At 47.3% G+C, this 18348-nt stretch overlaps 1 protein-coding gene across 2 annotated transcripts in view; it reads left to right on the top strand.

Annotated features, from left to right (window-relative positions):
- LOC147618874 (16S rRNA processing protein RimM family) overlaps positions 1-18348 on the top strand; it is a 41796-nt gene that overhangs the window by 2260 nt on the left and 21188 nt on the right. Inside the window, exons 3-5 of one of the 2 annotated variants that reach the window (XM_086773971.1) lie at positions 16078-16211; positions 16411-16550; positions 16832-16942. In XM_086773971.1, the coding sequence (XP_086630097.1) occupies positions 16437-16550; positions 16832-16942 (225 nt within the window). In that variant the 5' untranslated portion in view covers positions 16078-16211; positions 16411-16436. Of the gene's footprint in view, positions 1-16077; positions 16212-16406; positions 16551-16831; positions 16943-18348 lie in introns of both variants that reach the window. The other variant, XM_086773970.1, reaches the window with a different exon arrangement.

Below are 18348 nucleotides of genomic sequence, written 5' to 3'. Positions count from 1 at the left end.
GTCATCTTTGACAAGCACTTCTTTATTTTTGGAGGGGCTTGAGGATATTCTCCTCGATTTAAAGCTCCAATGGATCACACTATCACAAGGAGCCACAACACAAAAGCCAGCATTTGCTTACTTGACGGTGTCTTTCTTTTCAACCTCTACTAGGGAATGTTCTTTCTAGGATAGGTGGGAGATGTGCTTGATGGCCATAGCCTTCTATGTGGCAAGGTTAATTGGTCTCTCACATAGAGGTCTTAAGGAGGCTGAGTGGGGTTTGGGCTTTCAGGAATGTGCATTCTCAAGGTAAATCTTTGATGGCTCCCACTACCAGCATGCGTCTTATGAAGCCCTTGCATAGGTTAGAACGTTTGCCTTCGTGATGATGGTGTCCTCCTCTTCAACCTTTCAACAAGCGAATGCTTCTTTTGTGTAGTAAAGTGGGAGATGTGCACATGGCCATAGACGTGGATGTGGCAAGGTTGATCAGTTTCTGGCAAACCTTCACATAGAAGGGTTAATGCACATTGGTGCCGTAAATCTTCTGGATCCTCTTGAGGCAGAGGTGCCTTTGCTTGCATTGTGGGAAGAAAAGCTTGGAGTGTCTGTTGGAACATTGCGTGTTGATTTTGTATAAAGGTCTCGTGATTTTGCAAAGATGCTGCATCATGGCAGATTCCATGGAAGATGTAGGATTCAGTGTAGGGGCTTGTTGTAGAGATATGGGAGACTTTGGTTGCTTCCTCTCCACTTCGTACTGTCTTCTAGGTTTTACTCATTGTGGGGCATTGGTGTTTGTGCCCAAACGCAAGTAATCCATCCACTATGAGATGTGGAAGGTTCAACGGGCACTTCCCGAAAGGCTAGTAAACCAACCACATTTCGAGAGATGGGAGCCACTCCGGTACTTGGGGTGTGCTCCTGGAGCTTGTAAACCAACCACACAACCTTAGGAATAATACATTTCAACACCTTCCCTTATCAAAGCCAAAGCTCTGATACCAATGTTACATGCACCTTATGTTGAAGCATTTCCTAGCCTCTTAGAAGTGGGCGCGTGCCCAAGGTCCTAGTGGCCAACTATCTAGAGCCCACTTCACACCTTAGGAATAAAACATTTCAACACCTTCCCTTATCAAAGCCAAAGCTCTGATACCAATGTTACATGCACCTTATGTTGAAGCATTTCCTAGCCTCTTAGAAGTGGGCGCATGCCCAAGGTCCTAGTGGCCAACTATCTAGAGCCCACTTCACACCCAAGTGCCCATGGGCTGTCCATAGCACAGTACCGTGGCCCCTCTTTTGGGCATTATTAGTCACCATTGGACTAGACAGTGTTGTATCACGGCTTTTGGTGGATTTTCTTTTAATTAATAGAAGGATCTATTATTGGGAGGGGGAAATTTTTAAAAAATATAAAGGTCTCTTGGACCAACCCTATAACAGTAGCTTGCGAAGAGGGGAGTATTGTGGGGCTTTAAATTTCTTCACTACAACCAACCCCCCCCTCCCCCTCCCCCTCCCCCTCCCCCTCCTCCTTCTCCCCCCCTTTCCCCCTTCTTTCTTTTCGGCCCCTCCTTTGGTTGTAAGCATTCACTACTTTTGCAATTTCCATTCTCTCCTCTCTTGTTACATACATTTGTTAGATTTTTTTTCCCCTTTTTTTTCCTGTTGGGTCCAACTTCTTCCCATAGTTATTGATTTTCCATCGCTCGTAGGTGCTTAATTATCCGCCCGTAGGCGATGCCGCAGAGGAAGCACCAAGGGGGGCTTTGAACCTAGGACCTCTTGGTCCTAGGCAAACACCTTGACTACTTTAGCTATCACCTCATTGGCTTTGTCAGTAGATTTTAGCAGGCATCACAACGTTCTTCCTTGCTTGGCCATAGAGAAATTCGCTATGTGGTGCAAGCATTCAGCAATAAAAGCTGTACTCTGACAGTTTCTTGTGTAGTTAAACTGTCTTTGAGCCTATTGTGTGCGGAAAGATCTTTGCTTGTGAGTGGATTGTTGTAGACTCTATCCTTGTGTTCTTACAAGTGTCAGGCTTCCATGCAAGAAGCTCTAGATCTGTGATTCAAGCCTCATGCAAAAAACGTGAGAGAGAAGAAGAATTTAAGAATAGCAAAAATAAACCTAGCTTGGCATACCGTGTTTAACCACTAAACCATTTTATATACTCATACACCAATGAAAGAGCCGGTGGCCGCTTCATCATGTGCCGATGGTGGTGCCGGTGGTGGTGCCGGTGCGCGTGTTGATGATGCTCCTCTACTTGAATTTGAGCCGCGGCTCATCTTCCACGAAATGTCATCGGCAATGCTTTGCGGAATCTCCTTGCATGGGGCAACTTGTCCCCCAATCTTCGAAAGGTGTTGGAGAAGCCTTGTTGTTCCACTAGTGTATGACTTGCCGCAATATCGGCATGTCCAATGATGGGAGTTGGACTTCTTGGTGTCCTTCTCCACATTGAGGCAATGCAAATCAAAAGCCTCATGCTTCTCCCGAGGCATGATGGATAAGAGAAGGGCTGAAGTGTGGAGTAGAGGAGAGAGCGTAGAGAAGATGAAGTATGGGAAGAGCTTGGAGGAAGAGAACTTGGAGTAGAGGCTCAAGTGGGATGGAAGGAGCTTGGAGGAGGGTGGAGGAGAGGCTTGGAGTAGGGCTTGGTGCTTGAGGCTTGCTTGGAGTAGATGGAGGAGAGGCTTGGTCCTTGAGGCTTTTATAGAAGGACTCAAGAGAGATGAAGGCAAACAACCAAAAAAAACGGGCAGAAAACGGCTAGAAAAACGGGCAGAAAACGGCTACTTCCAACGGGCAGAAACAGTCGAAATTCGTACCTTATCGTACGGATACGTATGGTACCGTACGGTACGATTCGTACGTACAGACAGATCCGTACGGCGTACGGAACTAAGCCTGTATACTAGTAACCCTGGGCGTCCAATGTGTACCTTACCGGCCACACACCATACTCACACGCCCCCTGTGTCCCAGCTGGTACCCCTATGCTACACATCACTGGGCCTTTGAAGTTTGGTCTACAACCGTCCCCCACGAACATAACCCGTTCATACTCATTATTATAAGCGGTGATGTGCAATAGTATGCTGCCATTCGTTTACCCACGCAACGCCCGCATGTCCCACGCATTACTGGCGTGTAAATTCTGCATATTAATGTGTACGCATCCCACGTGTTGCCACTTGTAAGGGTCATAACATTCTTTCTCCCTTTTAGGAGTCATCATCCTCGATGACAATCTAAGGATATCGTTTAGGAAACTGAAACTTCGTTTCCCAAGTTGCATCTGTCAAGGGATGTCCTTACCATTTTACAAGGAACTCCCGAGGAGTACGATTTTGCAATCGTCTTTCTCTTCATTCCAGGATCTGTTCTGGTCCATGATCTTCTTGATCAGCGTCTTGCAGAGCAATCATACCATCAACTAAATTATCACCATCATGAAGATAATGCTTCAATATTACTTGTAAACCGAAGATCTCTATCCGACACAATGGATAACGATTGAACATACGGATCCGTCTTTTGAGCTTCACGTATTCTATGAATGATCTCATTCTCGATTATACTGAAACTCATCTGATACATTATACGAGACAAAGCATCGTCAAGAACGTTCTCTTTTTCTCGTCTATACAAGATTTCCATGTGAAACTCTTGCATCAATTCAGTCCATCTTGCTTGACGGCCTCTTAAATCCGGCTGGTTACAAAAATACTTTAGTGTATCATGATCCGTGTATACCTTAAACTCAGCTCCATATAAATAATGCCTCCACACCTTGAGTGCATGTATAACTGCATATACTTCAAGCTCATGTGTGGGCCACTTGCATTGTGAAATACTGAGTTTCTTACTCTCAAAAGCCACTGGTCCGTCTTCTTGGCTCAACACAGCTCCTGCAGTTAAGGTAAGGGGATAATCATGAAATTTATTGTCTTAACACAAAAGTCATATATGTTGACAAAGCTTTTTTTGAGCATAGTTGTGCCTCCACCTGAGCAAGCTTTCATAACATCTCTTTGTTCGCATCTCTCACAATCTTCTTGACCACAAAGCTTCTTCTGTCTGTATGCATGAATAAAAACAACATTGGCTCAGAAGCAAACTGCATATAAGAGTGTTGCAAGTCCAGCACCACTGGTTCATAAGTAAAAAAAAAGAGAGAACCCATTATTGAAACTAATAAGAAAAGAGAGATTTCTGTACGCCCAGCGCAGATATAATGTGTCTCAAATACTCAACTTCCTCTTGACATAGGGAAAGTCTTTTGTTTCTTGGCATACAACACATTTTCTGTGAGTACGCCAAATACTGTAAACAAGTGTGGTTTGTGCTCTAGTAAAGATTTACTATAAACCAAAATGTCATCAATAAAATCCATCACAAATTTATCCATGAATGGCCTAAAGATATCATTCATTAACATCATAAATGTGGCTGGTGCATTAGTAAGCCCAAATGACATTACAAGGTACTCAATGTCCAAAACGAGTACGAAAAGCAGTCTTAGATACATCTTCGTTTGTAATACGAATATGATGATATCCACTTTTTAAATCTATCTTACTGAAGACCTTAGCTCCACCTAGAGCTTCTATCAAATCATCGATCCTTGGCATTGGATATTGATGTTTTATAGTAAGTTTATTTAAGGCTATGTAATTGATACACATTCGATAAGAACCATCTTTCTTCTTAACTAGCAAAACCGGAGAAGCTACGGTGAGAAACTTGGGCGAATGAGTCCTTTCGCTAGGTACTCCTCAATCACCTTTGACACCTCGTTCTCCTCCACCAAACTCATTCGGTACGGAGGTCTATTGACCGCAGTTGCATCGGGCACAAGCTCTATTCAATGCTCCACACTTTTTTGCGGAGACAGAGAAGATGGCAGGTCAGATTTGAAAACATTAGAAAATTCCGTTAGAATTTTCTCTTGCAAAGATTTTGTGACATTACAAGTTGGAGTTCCACTTTCATGTGTGTCTATAATACTTGAACTTTTTGAAACCAACCTAAACAAAGAGACTTACAAGATATTCTAAGCATTTATGTAGTAGTAATTAATGCGTTCTTGGGTTGATCTGGCTCACCTTTAATGTGATGCGTCCTCCCCTCATACATAAATTAATAAACATGCATTGCGAAGTCGATAAGAGGCTTCTTCTGTGCATACCATTCTTTCCCTAGCACAATATCAAAATGTGCTAGCCGAGTAATATCAAAGTTGAGCTCCTCAAAGTAGGATTGAATGGGGAGACCAAGGCCTACAACCTGTTGATCCCAAACCTCTATTTCTTTGCCATCTGCTAGCTCAAGTGTGTACTGATATGGTGATGGTTGAGTTTTCAACTTTAACTTCTTGACAATTTGAGAACTAACCACATTATGACTAGAGTCCATATCGAAGAGTATCTTCACTAGGTTCCCTTTAATCGAACCCTTCATGACAATAAGTTTTGTAACTGGAAACTGGTAATCGTGACTAGCCTGTGAAGATAAGACTGTATCTGTAGCCGTGGATACCCATTTCTCAATTGACATTGAGAATATCCTAGTAGAATGTTGGGGTGTCTGCTTTGGAGTATCATCCAATAAATCTTCCTTAAGACCATCCCCGTGATTTGAATCTATAGGTTCAGTGGTCATATTTGTAGCTATGCACTGCTTCTTCAATGGACAATCACGCCTTTGATACTTGCCCATACAAGCATAGCATAAGGCTTCACTCTTTGCTTTCTCAAATTGCTCTGGAGTGAGAGAAGATTTCTTCATTGACACCTTTCTCTTAACTTCTGCAAGAGTTTTTGTAGACGAATGTACACTAAACATAGATGTCTTTTCCTTTTGCCCACTAGTGTACCTCGAAGCTTCATAAGTAGGTTGCATAAAATGAGACTTGGAAACTTAACCCATTGCTTGATTTTGACCCTTTCGACCGTCTTCATAAACTAAAGCCATTTCTATAGCTTTGGATAAGGTTTGACTCTTCTCACGGTGCACTAATGGTTGAAGTTTATCATTTAACCCCAAGGCGAATTTATGACCATGTAAGAAATCTAGTAAAATTTGGGATATTTTCATAAGCACCTCTCGATACTTGTTTGCATGCTCCAAACTGTAAGATTCTTTTGAGAGATAAAAAACCAAGTATCAAGGGTTCTACTTTGCTCATCTGGTGGCACAAAATTTTGAATAAACATATTCTTAAATTCCTGCCAAGTATTTGGGATTGCCTTGTCCTTTCGAATTTTCCTCCACCAACGATGAGCCGCATCTTGTAAATTATATGCAGCGTGCTGGATTCTAATGTGCTTATTTGTGATATCACATAAAGTAAAGCATTGTTTCCACTTAGAAAGCCACTGATCTACTACATTAGCCGTGTGAGAAGGTAAAGTGCCAGTGTACTTTGGTGATTTTAAATCCTTTAATGTAAGTTTTGGCTTTAATTCCTTTTCCGGTGTACCCACTGATCTACTACATTAGCCATGTGAGAAGGTAAAGTGCCAGTGTACTTTGGTGATTTTAAATCCTTTAATGTAAGTTTTGGCTTTAATTCCTTTTCCGGTGTACCCTCACCATTATCCAAGGGATGTGTATATGAAGTCCGCGGCTGAGGTACTATAGGTCTTATTATAGTGTAGATATCTTTCTTTTTTTTTTCTTGGGAAAAAGATCCTTCTATTAGTCAATAAAAAACAGCCACACGAAGGGCTAGATACAACCATGAAGGGCTAGATACAAACTCGCCTCCACGTACAAGGCGGGGAACAAATAATCAAGAGGTGGAGAAAGATGCACTTCTCCTCCGGTTGGCTGCTCTATGAGGAGAAGGCTATCTCATACAGGGGGAGGAGGGGGGGGGGGGGGGAATAACCACACAGATGGTCTGTAATGCCAAGTGGGATCACCATCTCTAGCGGTGAGAAAAGGGCTAAGCCAGTAGAGCCTCAAGAAAGCTTCCCACCTCTTCTGCATGCGGTCAAAACCTCCCTGGAACTTCCCCCACTGACCGTGGAGGGTATGGATGATGTCGAGCCAAATGCTCCTGATGGACTCCTCATGTGGAGTGTGGGTGCACTTGATGGCTTCGCTGCATCTAGCTCTCCATATTTACCAGGCTGCAATGCTACTGCAAATCTCCCATCTATGACATGAGCCCGTTCTCCAGTGGTCAGTAGATGGGGCTACGACTGGAACTGCCGAAATGCGGAGGTGAGAGACCTGAAGGGCTAGCTCCCACCATCCTCCTCATAAGCCCTGACAACCTTAGCCTCTGCGATACTGTTCTGTGACAGAACTGAATTCTCCTGTACTCTGCCAGCCTGCCGTGCGCAGCAGCGACGCTCAGCTCTGGTAGTTGGCTGGCGGTCTTGGCGTAGCGGACCAATGGTCCACCACTCCGGCAGTAGGGTCGTCCGTGGTCAGGTCTTGGTGCTCAACTGCTAAGAGTCTGCCTCTCTCTCTACCCCCTGGTGAGGATCTAAACGGGGACCCGGCCGCGTGTCGAGGAGGAGGGGGGGGGGGCAATAGACTGGTATCAAGGGAAAGCTCTAGCGAGGTGGCCCATCTGCCTGCAAATGAAACACTGGCCAGGAAGGCCTGAGTTCTCCATTCGTTGAATGATGGGGTCGACCCCCAAAGGCATGGGATAGATATGACATGAGGCACTGTCTCTGGCAAGGCAATACAGATGTGAAGGAATGGAATCCTGGCCGCCCGTGCGAGAGACGAGGCGACAGTTTGGGGAGGGGGGGTTCCATTACTCTCCCAATGGCTCCACCGATCACCGGAAGAAGAGGAAAGTATTCCTTTCTGAGACCTAGGAAGCATACCGTCACTGGGAAGCCCGACATGCTAGCGAGTGGGGCGGACATGGGGTCGAAGCCATGCTGCTATCGTGCAAAGAAGGCCTGGGCCGTACGTAGTGCAATGGGGCTCAGTTGCATGACTCGATCTGATGCTGTTGGCGAGTCGAACTCAACCTGGTAGTAGCCACATCCCAGAGGATGAATGTCTATGATCTTTGCAGGCCCACCGAAGCCTACAAAAGATTTCTGAGTTGTCTGCGCGCAGGGCGGCCGACAATCTTGCATACTAGAGTGGAGGTCTCGAATGATGCAACAGTTGTAGCAAGGAGCTGAAGGTCCGCTTGAGAGAAAGATAAGCAAGTAACAGCGGCCTCGGTCGGGGTTGACGGGTCGGGGTTGACGGAGCGGCTGCCATGGAGTCCTCTTGAGGGTGAAGACCAGAATAGTCCAAGACTTGCCGAATGGAGATAGCCCCAAGAATTGAGAAAGCTATTGGAAGAAGACGGAGGGGGTAAAGAAGCCGAAGGAGAGGCTACGGAGGAGGGAAGGGAGACACGGGAGGGGGGCAGAATGAGGGAGAAGAGAGAGAGAAGGGGGGTGTAGGTGGGGAACTGGGCGAAGAAGGGGCGGGGGCAGAGCATGCGAGGGGAAGCGAGTAGGGTTGGAGGGGGGGTGCATGCAAAAAGGAGTCGGTGGCGGGGAGAGAGGGGGCGCTGAGGGGGCAGTAGGAGCAGACAACAGGGGGAGAGGGGGGCAATGCGGGGGATGGAGGGGGGAGGCACAAGCGGAAAACAGGGAGCAAGGGGGGCTGTAGGCAGGCGGCGAGGGGACAGGGCAAAGAAAAGAGGGGGGGGGGGTGCTGGCGAAAGCGAAGGGTGGGGGAAGGGCGCAGGCAGCAAGAAAACGCAGGAGGGGGGGTGCTTACAGATCCACACTCGAACCAATGATTATTCTTAGTGCGGATATCATTCATAAATAAATTCATTTGTTCCAGCAAATCATGCATTTTTTGGCAAAGAGAGAGATTCCGGTGGTTGTGGGACAGAGTGATCGGATTCCATTTTTAACCAATAATATAAGACCAAATGACGGAAAATAAAAGAGAAGGGATAAGTGAGTCCCCTGGTCGTAAGAATGTCGAAGCCGATGAATGCAGAGGCCGTGTAGAATTACTGTTGCGTGAATCGTGTCAGATGCTGCACTAAACGAACCACCGGAAGGAGATTCTTTTGGTCGAGATGCACCATGTGTGAACTCCCTCCAAGAAACCTTTGAAATAAAAACCTTAGGCTTTCTCTTGAAGAAAACGAAATCATGGACTTTTTTTTTCTCGGCGATGGTTTGTGTGCTATGCGTTGCAGCAGGGTCGTAAGAGAGGGTAAGTGTGGCTGTTAGAAGTCATCTCCTGTCTTTACCAGACACCAGGGTCTCTATTGTGGGTGTGCCCGCCTTTGTAGGTGTTTTCTCATTTTTCCTCACTCCCCGTATTTTTTCCCCATTTTTCCCTATTTTCTTGGCTTGGGTGGTTGCCCTGTGTTGGCAGGAGGGCCCATGAGCTGGCCGACTGATCATTCAGGTCCACGACCTCTCACAGCTGCTGGCCGACTTGATACAACTGGCCGACTGGTGCATTTTGCTGGTCGTGGAGAATTTAGTCCTTGTCGGCTGCCTTTCTATGCCGACTGCTTGTTTGGGGCCATATAAAATGGCCCCATAGCCCCTTGCCATTGTATCTTGTTTACACTTCGGGATCTTGTGTATATAGAGCAGAGTTACACGCATATCTCTCTCCTTCTCTTGTGCTGTCTATTTTTCTGCAATCTACTTGCTCGTGGTCTCAGATTTGGTTATCATCTCCGCTGCGTATTTTGACATGGTATCAGAGCCCGGGCGTGTGTGGTCCTGGGCGACCCCCTCGCGCCTCGGTGGCTTGCGGAGCTCAAATCGAGGGAGGGTGTTGGAAGGTTGGCGATTTCGAGCGTGTGATCTATAGCTAGAAGGTGCCTTGGATTATCCCATAAGTGGAAGCATGGGAAGTTGAAGAGCCATATATAGGCTAGAGTGGCACCTTGTCATAATCATCTCCTCCGGCCGGTGTTTTGGGAGGCAGCTCACCGGGAGATGGGAGGCCGGTGGAGGGATGTTGCAGTGCCCATTGGGGGTGTTCGTGGAGCTTGATGGTGACGCGTCTCCTACGTGCGTTAGTCTTCCGCTGCGCATTTTGACATGGTATCAGAGCCCTAGGCTCTTGATAGATCTTGGGAGTTTTCTGAGCAAGAGGGAGACTGTTGCGTTACTGATTGGTGGATTGTTAGGGACTGTTCGGGAAGAGAAGAAGCAAGAGGAAGGCGGGCTGAGTTGTTGGATAGCCACTTGCAGGTGTAAGTTTTTTTTCCCACCCACCCACCCACCCTTTTCAGTTACATCCTTGCGATGGCAGATTTGTTAGAGAAGCATGTGAAGATCCCAACACTCCCCACCCTTTTCAGTTACATCCCCTGCGATGGCAGATTTGTTAGAGATGGCTGAGAAGCATGTGAAGATCCCAACACTCCCCACGTTCCCAGTGGACCGTCAGTTGGACGGGAACAATTACGGCATATGGAAGGTTATGATGGAGTCTGTGCTGGAGTCATATGACCTTGCTGATTTCATTGTTGTCGGGGTTCCACGGCTCGGAACCAGAGGAAGGGGAGTTACAGTCAACCAGAAAGGACCGCGAGGCACAGGCACAGATGTGGGATCGTGTCAACGCCAGGGTCCCTTCATTTATCTTCCTCAACTGCACACCGCAAGTAATCAATCACGTAAAGCATATGATGCTGGCTAGAGGCATATGGCAGCACTTGGCTTCTCTTTATAACAGGGTATCGCCCATGAAGAGGATTTCCTTGGAAGTACAGATGCGGGTTATGAACCCTGCAAAGTCGTCGACGATGCGGGAGCACATTAACAAGCTGCAGGCCCTTCAGCAAGAAGTCCTCCAGGCTGGGAAGGAGATATCATCAGAAGATATGGCCATTACTTTGCTGTCCCACTTGCCTTCTCAGTATTTTGCTTTCTACTCCTCTTTGATTACTAGTGGCAGGCTTAGCACCATTACATGGGAGGAGCTTGTGCCCATGGTCTTGGACCAGGAGGAACGATTCACGAACCCTCCTCACAGCAGAGGTTCGGAGGCCTTAACTGGCCAACGGCCGAAAGGCCGGAATAACAACAAGGGCAAAGGGAAGGCTTCACCGGAGAAGTCTTCAGAGAAGAAGCCTGACACAGATCGAGAGAAACTGAAGGCCGAGAGGTCCTGCAATGATTGTGGTGAGAAAGGCCACTATTGGCGGAAGTGTCGTAAGCGGACTGGGAGGAGTGCTGATTCTTCAGCCTTAGTTGCAAAGACTCCAGCATTTGTGCACTTAGAGATGATGGACTCGGATGCTTCATCGTCTTCGAGCGAGGAGGCAGTTGGCTTCACCGCAAAGGATATCCGGGAGTGGATTCTTGACAGTGGTGCTTCTAGGCACATGACTCCTTCTCGAGACTTCTCTTTGGATCTTAAACGGCAGTCAGGTCGCATCTTCATTGGCGACAACTCCACCATTCCAATACACAGTGAGGGCCGGATGGAGATTATTCCCGACGGCAAGGGGGATAAGCATTCCTCTCGTGTTCTTTACGTCTCTGCTCTTGGTTTTCATCTTCTGTCAGTGCATGAAGTATGCAAGACTGGCTTTCGGGTGGAATTTGAGGAGCATTCAATTGCTCTACGGGACCGTGAGACTGGCCAGGTTGTTTGGGAAGGCGGTGTGGAGAATGGTATCTACAAGCACTCTGCACTCTCCTCATTGACAGGTTCTCAGGTCGGAGATCTGTGGCACTTTCGTTTTTGGCCACTTAAATGTGGATGCACTGCGGCGAGCTTTTTGGAACCAGATGGTGGTTGGCTTGCCAGATGTTGGCAGCAGGCAAGGACGTTGCAGTTCTTGCATACGTGGTAAGCAGCACAGGGAATCCTTTCCGAAGCAGGCTTCCAGGTGGGCTTCAAAACCATTGGAGTTGATTCACACTGACTTGTGTGGACCTCAGCAGACACCATCATTGGGAGGATCTCTCTATTTCATGCTGCTTGTTGATGACTGTACCAAATTCACATGGGTCTACTTTCTTTCATAGAAGGACCAAGCTTTTGCACGGTTCAAGGATTGGCACGTGATGGTGGAAAAAGAGTCTGGATTGCAGGTAAAGACTCTCAGGGCTGACAAAGGGGGTGAATTCTCTTTGAATGTTTTCGTCAGATTTTGTGTAGATCATGGCATTAAGAGGGAACTGGCCAATAGAGGATTGCCTTCAGAGAATGGAGTTGTAGAACGCAAAAACAGGACTGTGGTGAAGATGGCGAGGACCATGCTGGAGCATCGTGATCTTCCTCATCCACTTTGGGGAGAGGCTGTGGCAACGACTGTCCATACCCTCAACCGGTCTCCAACGAATTCAATACCTAATATGACTCCGTTTGAGGCATACTTTGGCAGGAAACTTTATGTCTCCCACTTCCCTGTTTTTGGGAGCGATGCGTATGTACATATTCCGAAGAAGCAGAGGGGGAAGCTTGACTCCAAATCCCGTAAGCTTATATTTGTGGGGTGTAATTCTCTTTCCAAGGGATACAGATTGTATGATCTAGAGAGGAATGAGATTGTTGTCAGCTGGGATGTGGTCTTTGATGAGCATGTTCCAGTATCCACTGTCGAGGAGCCGCCACTTCTTGGAGATCCAGAGGAGTCTGATGATGATTCCCAGACCATTTATCCAGTTGGTCAACCACAGTCAGTACAAGAGGTTGAGCCCGCAGCTGGAGTAGAGCCCCCGCAGCAGCAGGAGGCTCCACGATCTGTTCGAGTACCCAGGTGGTTGATGGACACCCTTCGGGAGTCGGGTGTCACGGAGCTACCCTCCGAGTGGACCACAGAGGACGGCCCTTGAAGATCGCACACGCACAGAGTCTGCGACAAAAGCAATACAACAGAGCTTCTTCAGGTAAACTATGCTTTGATGTCTCGTATTATGCGGGACAAGGAGCCCACTTCCGTTAAGGAAGCCCTTTCACAGGATACTTGGAGGAAAGCCATGCAGGTGGAACTTCATGCCATCGAGAAGAACAACACATGGGAGTTGGTACCGAGGCCGTTGAAATGGTCAATCATTGGTGTCAAATGGGTCTTTAAGACCAAATATGCGTCAGATGGGTCGGTGGACAAACACAAAGCTAGACTCGTGGGGCTAAAGGTTATGCTCAGCGGCCAGGCATCGACTACAAGGATACCTTTGCACTGACAGCAAGGATGACCACGATTCGGACTGTTCTTGCCCTTGCTTCTTCTTAGAGGTGGCTTGTGTATCAAATGGATGTAAAATCTGCGTTCCTTAATGGTGACTTGCAGGAGGAGTTGTATGTTGAGCAGCCTCCAGGCTTTGTTGTTCCAGGATCAGAAGGGATGGTTTATAGGTTACATAAGGCCTTGTATGGTCTTAAACAGGCTCCCAGGCTTGGAATCAGAAGATTGATTCCTTCTTTGTTCGGACTGGTTTTCAGAGACCGGTTGCAGATTCCAACCTATATCTCTTTCGGGAACGCGGCATGGTCACAATTATCATCCTTTATGTGGATGATCTCATTCTCACCGGCGGTCATGTGGAGCACATTGGTGTGACGAAGGCTGTCTTGTCAAAGGAGTTTGAGATGACGGACCTAGGCTTACTCCACTTCTTTTTGGGATTGGAGATCTGGCAAACCCAGAGGGGGTTTTTTGTCTCTCTGCAGCGGTATGTTCATGAGTTGCTTGAGGCCTTTGGGATGGAGAACTGCAAGCCTATTACTTCGCGGATGGACCCGAATACAAAGTTAACTGTTAATGATCCTTGTGAGCCAGTTGATGCCTCGCAGTATCGAAAGTTGGTTGGTTCATTGATCTGGTTGCTGAACACTAGATTGGACTTGAGCTTCTCCATGGGGTTGTTGAGCTCTTTTATGCAGACACCATTGAAGTCTCATTGGGACGCAGGATTGCGGATCTTGAGGTATCTGCAAAGTACGAAGGATCTAGGACTCTTCTACACAGGAGGGGATGGAGTCAGACTCCAAGGTTGGAGTGACTCATATTGGGGAGGAGATCCAGACACGAGGAGATCTACTTCAGGTTACAGTTTTACCCTCAGCTCAGGAGTAGTTTCTTGGAGCAGTAAGAGGCAGCCAACTATTGCCCTATCTTCGACAGAGGCAGAGTACCGGGCTGCTTGTGGTGCTGCTTGCGAGGTTGTGTGGCTGTGGAGGTTGCTAGGCGAGATTGAGTTTCCACAGGAGGAGCCCACAGTCATCCAGTGTGATAACCAGAGTTGTATAGCTATTGCTCGGAACCCGGTCTTCCATGCTCGGACCAAGCACATAGAGATACAATATCACTTTGTACGTGAGAAGATCTTGGCTGGTGACATCTTGCTACTTTATTGTTCGACGGAGGACAATGCGGCGGACCTCTTCACGAAATCTCTACCTCAGGCTATGCTCAGGTGGCACTTCAGCTCCCTAGGGTTGGTTTCGAAGCTAGGAGCTGAAAGGGGGTGTTAGAAGTCATCTCCTGTCTTTACCAGACACCAGGGCCTCTGTTGTGGGTGTGCCCGCCCTTTGTAGGTGTTTTCTCATTTTTCCTCACTTTGTACGTGAGAAGATCTTGGCTGGTGACATCTTGCTACTTTATTGTTCGACGGAGGACAATGCGGCGGACCTCTTCACGAAGTCTCTACCTCAGGCTATGCTCAGGTGGCACTTCAGCTCCCTAGGGTTGGTTTCGAAGCTAGGAGCTGAGAGGGGGTGTTAGAAGTCATCTCCTGTCTTTACCAGACACCATGGCCTCTGTTGTGGGTGTGCCCGCCCTTTGTAGGTGTTTTCTCATTTTTCCTCACTCCCCGTATTTTTTCCCCATTTTTTCCTATTTTCTTGGCTTGGGTGGTTGCCCTGTGTTGGCAGGAGGGCCCATGAGCTGGCCGACTGATCATTCAGGTCCACAACCTCTCACAGCTGCTGGCCGACTGGTGCATTTTGCTGGTCGTGGAGAATTCAGTCCCTGTCGGCTGCCTTTCTACAGGCCGACTGCTTGTTTGGGGCCATATAAAATGGCCCCATAGCCCCTTGCCATTGTATCTTGTTTACACTTCGGGATCTTGTGTATATAGTGCAGAGTTACACGCATCTCTCTCTCCTTCTCTTGTGCTGTCTATTTTCTGCAATCTACTTGCTCTTGTGGTCTCAGATTTGGTTATCATCTCCGCCGCGTATTTTGACAGTGGCTTGGCTGTTTTGTAAGGAGTACCACAAGAAGAGGCTTGTGGCTTAGCCACACCTTGGTGTGATGGCTATGGCCAGCAGCTATCACAACAAGGGCAGCATGGCAGCGTCGACGATGCAGTGACGGAATGGTAGGTCTGGATGGAATTCCGACAGCGACGGAAGGAAACAAAAAAAAGAGACTGATGGTTCCAGCTCCATGCTTCTCCACGCCTTTGCAAGTTCAAGCTTGCTGCAAGCCTTCCCCCATAGCCAAGAACCAATCCCTAAGCTCTGATACCAAATGTCAGGCTTCCATGCAAGAAGCTCTAGATCTCTGATTCAAGCCTCATGCAAAAAACGTGAGAGAGAAGAAGAAGAACTCAAGAATAGCAAAAATAAACCTAGCTTGGCATACCATGCTTAACCACCCAACCATTTTATATACCAGTGACCCCGGGCGTCGAGTGTGTACCTTACCGGCCACACACCATACTCACGCGCCCCCTGTGTTCCACTGCTGGTACCCCCATGCTACACATCACTGGGTCTTTGGCCTACAACCGTCACACACGAAGATTACCCGTTCACACTTATTATTATAAGCGGTGATGTGCAATAGTATGCCGCCATTGGTTTACCCACACAATGCTCGCGTGTCCCACGCATTACTGGCGTGTAAATCCTGCGTATTAGTGAGGACCATAGAGAGGGGAGAAAGACTCTGTTTTGCAAGTGTGGTGTCAAACATGATGTACATTACATCTCGATGCATTCATTTTGGCTCCAGTAGCTTGCATAGGATGAAGCGCATCTTTGGTGTTTCATGCTGATAGGTAGTTTCAACATAATTGCAGTTAAGTGCTCCACACCTTTAGTGTTACCACATTTTGACACACAGTGTGACTAATTCAAAGATTTTTCTTGTGGACATAGGGGCTGGTAGTGTTGCCGAGGCTGGTGAGAATGATGACTTCGTAGAAGTAGGGCTGATATGCAGCACACATGGCGTGAAAGGGGAATTGAAAGCCATATCTCGTACCGACTTTCCTGAGCAGCGGTTTGAGCAGGTAGTATGGTTTTCATGTCCCATTTCCTGGCTGCAATGGGAGCATATGGTTTTGTGGCTTTGTCTATTGAGTTCTGTTGCATGGGTTACTTAAACATGATCGTTTTCAGCTTTCTATAGTCCGAGTCATGTCAGTAAATGTGGCTTTGTGTGATTGTTGTCTTTTGCTCTAAGTAATTTCAAATTATTCTTCCAGCCAGGAATCCGATGGGCTGGATTTTATCGAATGGGCAAGTTTGTGGGGGTTCGCCAGGTTGAACTCATAAGAGGAAGAAGAATCATTCAAGGCAAAGAACCAGCTTGGCTCCTAAGTTTTCAAGGTTTTGAGACATTGGAGAAGGTAACAGAACTTAAAAATATATAGCTGTAGACTTGCTATTAGTATATATGTATGCCAAGGGCGGGTGAGGAGCAGGTTTGACCTGCAAACCTGCTAAACTGTCAGGAAAAATCTAGCATACTGGTCAATCCCGGCTCCTGCCACAGTTGTCTCTTTCTGGTGAAAAGTCACACTCCCTTATTTTTGAAGCGCCAAACTGGGGCTAAGCTTGGGAACTGCAGTCTAGTAGTATGGTTATTATGTTTATTCTGAATCTGTTTTTTTGGGCTGTTGATTTACAGGCGGCGGAGCTTTTAGGGGCCACCATTCTTGTCAAAAGTACAGACAGGCCAGCACTGAATGCTGATCAGTTGTACATTCCAGAGTTAATAGGCATGTCGGTTCAATTGAAGGTAGTTGAAGTGTCAATTTGTTGTTGTCTATAAGCTTTTGCAAAGTCTATCAGGTTAAGCTTATAGGATTTCTTGTTGCTGATACCAAGTGTGGAGACTGACTAGTAGCATGTTTGTGCTAACATACTACATTCGCTTTAACCAGTACTTGACTCTGTGTATCTTCCCTCATTCTGTCAGAGGCTCTGGCCAAGAATGATGTAAATAGTGCTTTTTGGCCTGCCATGGGTAGGCCTGAGTGATGATTCTTGAGTTGAGTGTTGGGGGGCATTATGCCCACCCTTGTAGTGTGTACAAGCCCATAAGTTATAGTACATAGTACACTTAGTACTTTTAATGTACTAAGTGCACTATGTGTACTAGTGCAAATATACATGTGTGATAGGGGAGTCACACAGTCATACTCATGAGTTGACTTATCCCCACATGTCTCTCTCTCTCACTGCGCCAGATGGACCACAGCAGCAGCAGGACATGGATACCGCCCACACCAGGGGTACACTGATTGATCGTGCGATTGAGCTTGGGCGGTCCAGACGCCCACGACTACGGAGGAGGGCATCCCAGCATAGACGGAGGTTGCAGCGGCAGATTCGGATTATTCTTGTGAGGCATGCGAGACACCCAGTCAGGGTGCTGACCACAGAGGATATTGAGGAGATCCGCCAGTGTCCGATGCGGCACATATTATGAGATGGAGGTACCTCCATAGTGTACCTTCCAGTTCCAGTTTCATTTTCTAGGTGCCAGTAGTATCATCTTTATTTTTCATTTTTCTGGGTTTTTTTTTTTTTAAATCCAGACATTGTATCAGATCCACCATGATGTAACTTTTGGTCTCATAGGTCATTATGGCCTTTTGAAGACGTTAATATAACATTTCATTTCATTTCTCTCTCCCTTCTTCTCTGTGTATGTCTCCCACATGAAACCCTAACTCAACTCCTTCAACTGGTATCAGAGCTATGGCGATTGCAATTGCAGCATTTGCTTGAAGAAGCGCGGGTGCGTGCCCACAGGCATTTTTGACGCCAACAGCAAGGGCCACTGGTTTCACCTCTGTAGCCTTCGCTTCACACACTTCCTTATCTTGCAATGGGAGCCTACAAATACGGCATCTAGAGCCGTCAAGAAGCGAGGCAGGAAGTCACCGTAGCTGAGCTCGTGTGCTTGCAGCAAACCGTTGGGTGTCAGCGCCTGGCCACAAGAGGGAGTTGCAGGCAGCAACGCGTTGGCCATTAGACGGCTGGCTACTAGGCGGTTGCGGCGGAGCCTGTCAGCGATGATGAAGGCGAGCTCGAGCGACTGGGAGGCGTTGAGGCGTGGGTCGCAGTGAGTGTGGTAGCGGGACGCCAAGTCGAAGCCAGGCTGGACGAGCACAACCCGCCACCACTAGGCGAAGGCGG

The sequence above is a fragment of the Cibotium barometz genome, chromosome 34, assembly GCF_041138505.1.
Source record: "Cibotium barometz isolate CiBa-2024 chromosome 34, ASM4113850v1, whole genome shotgun sequence".
NCBI lineage: Eukaryota > Viridiplantae > Streptophyta > Polypodiopsida > Cyatheales > Cibotiaceae > Cibotium > Cibotium barometz.
Note: the sequence above shows the minus strand (reverse complement) of the source record. Positions and strands in the feature narration are given on the sequence as shown.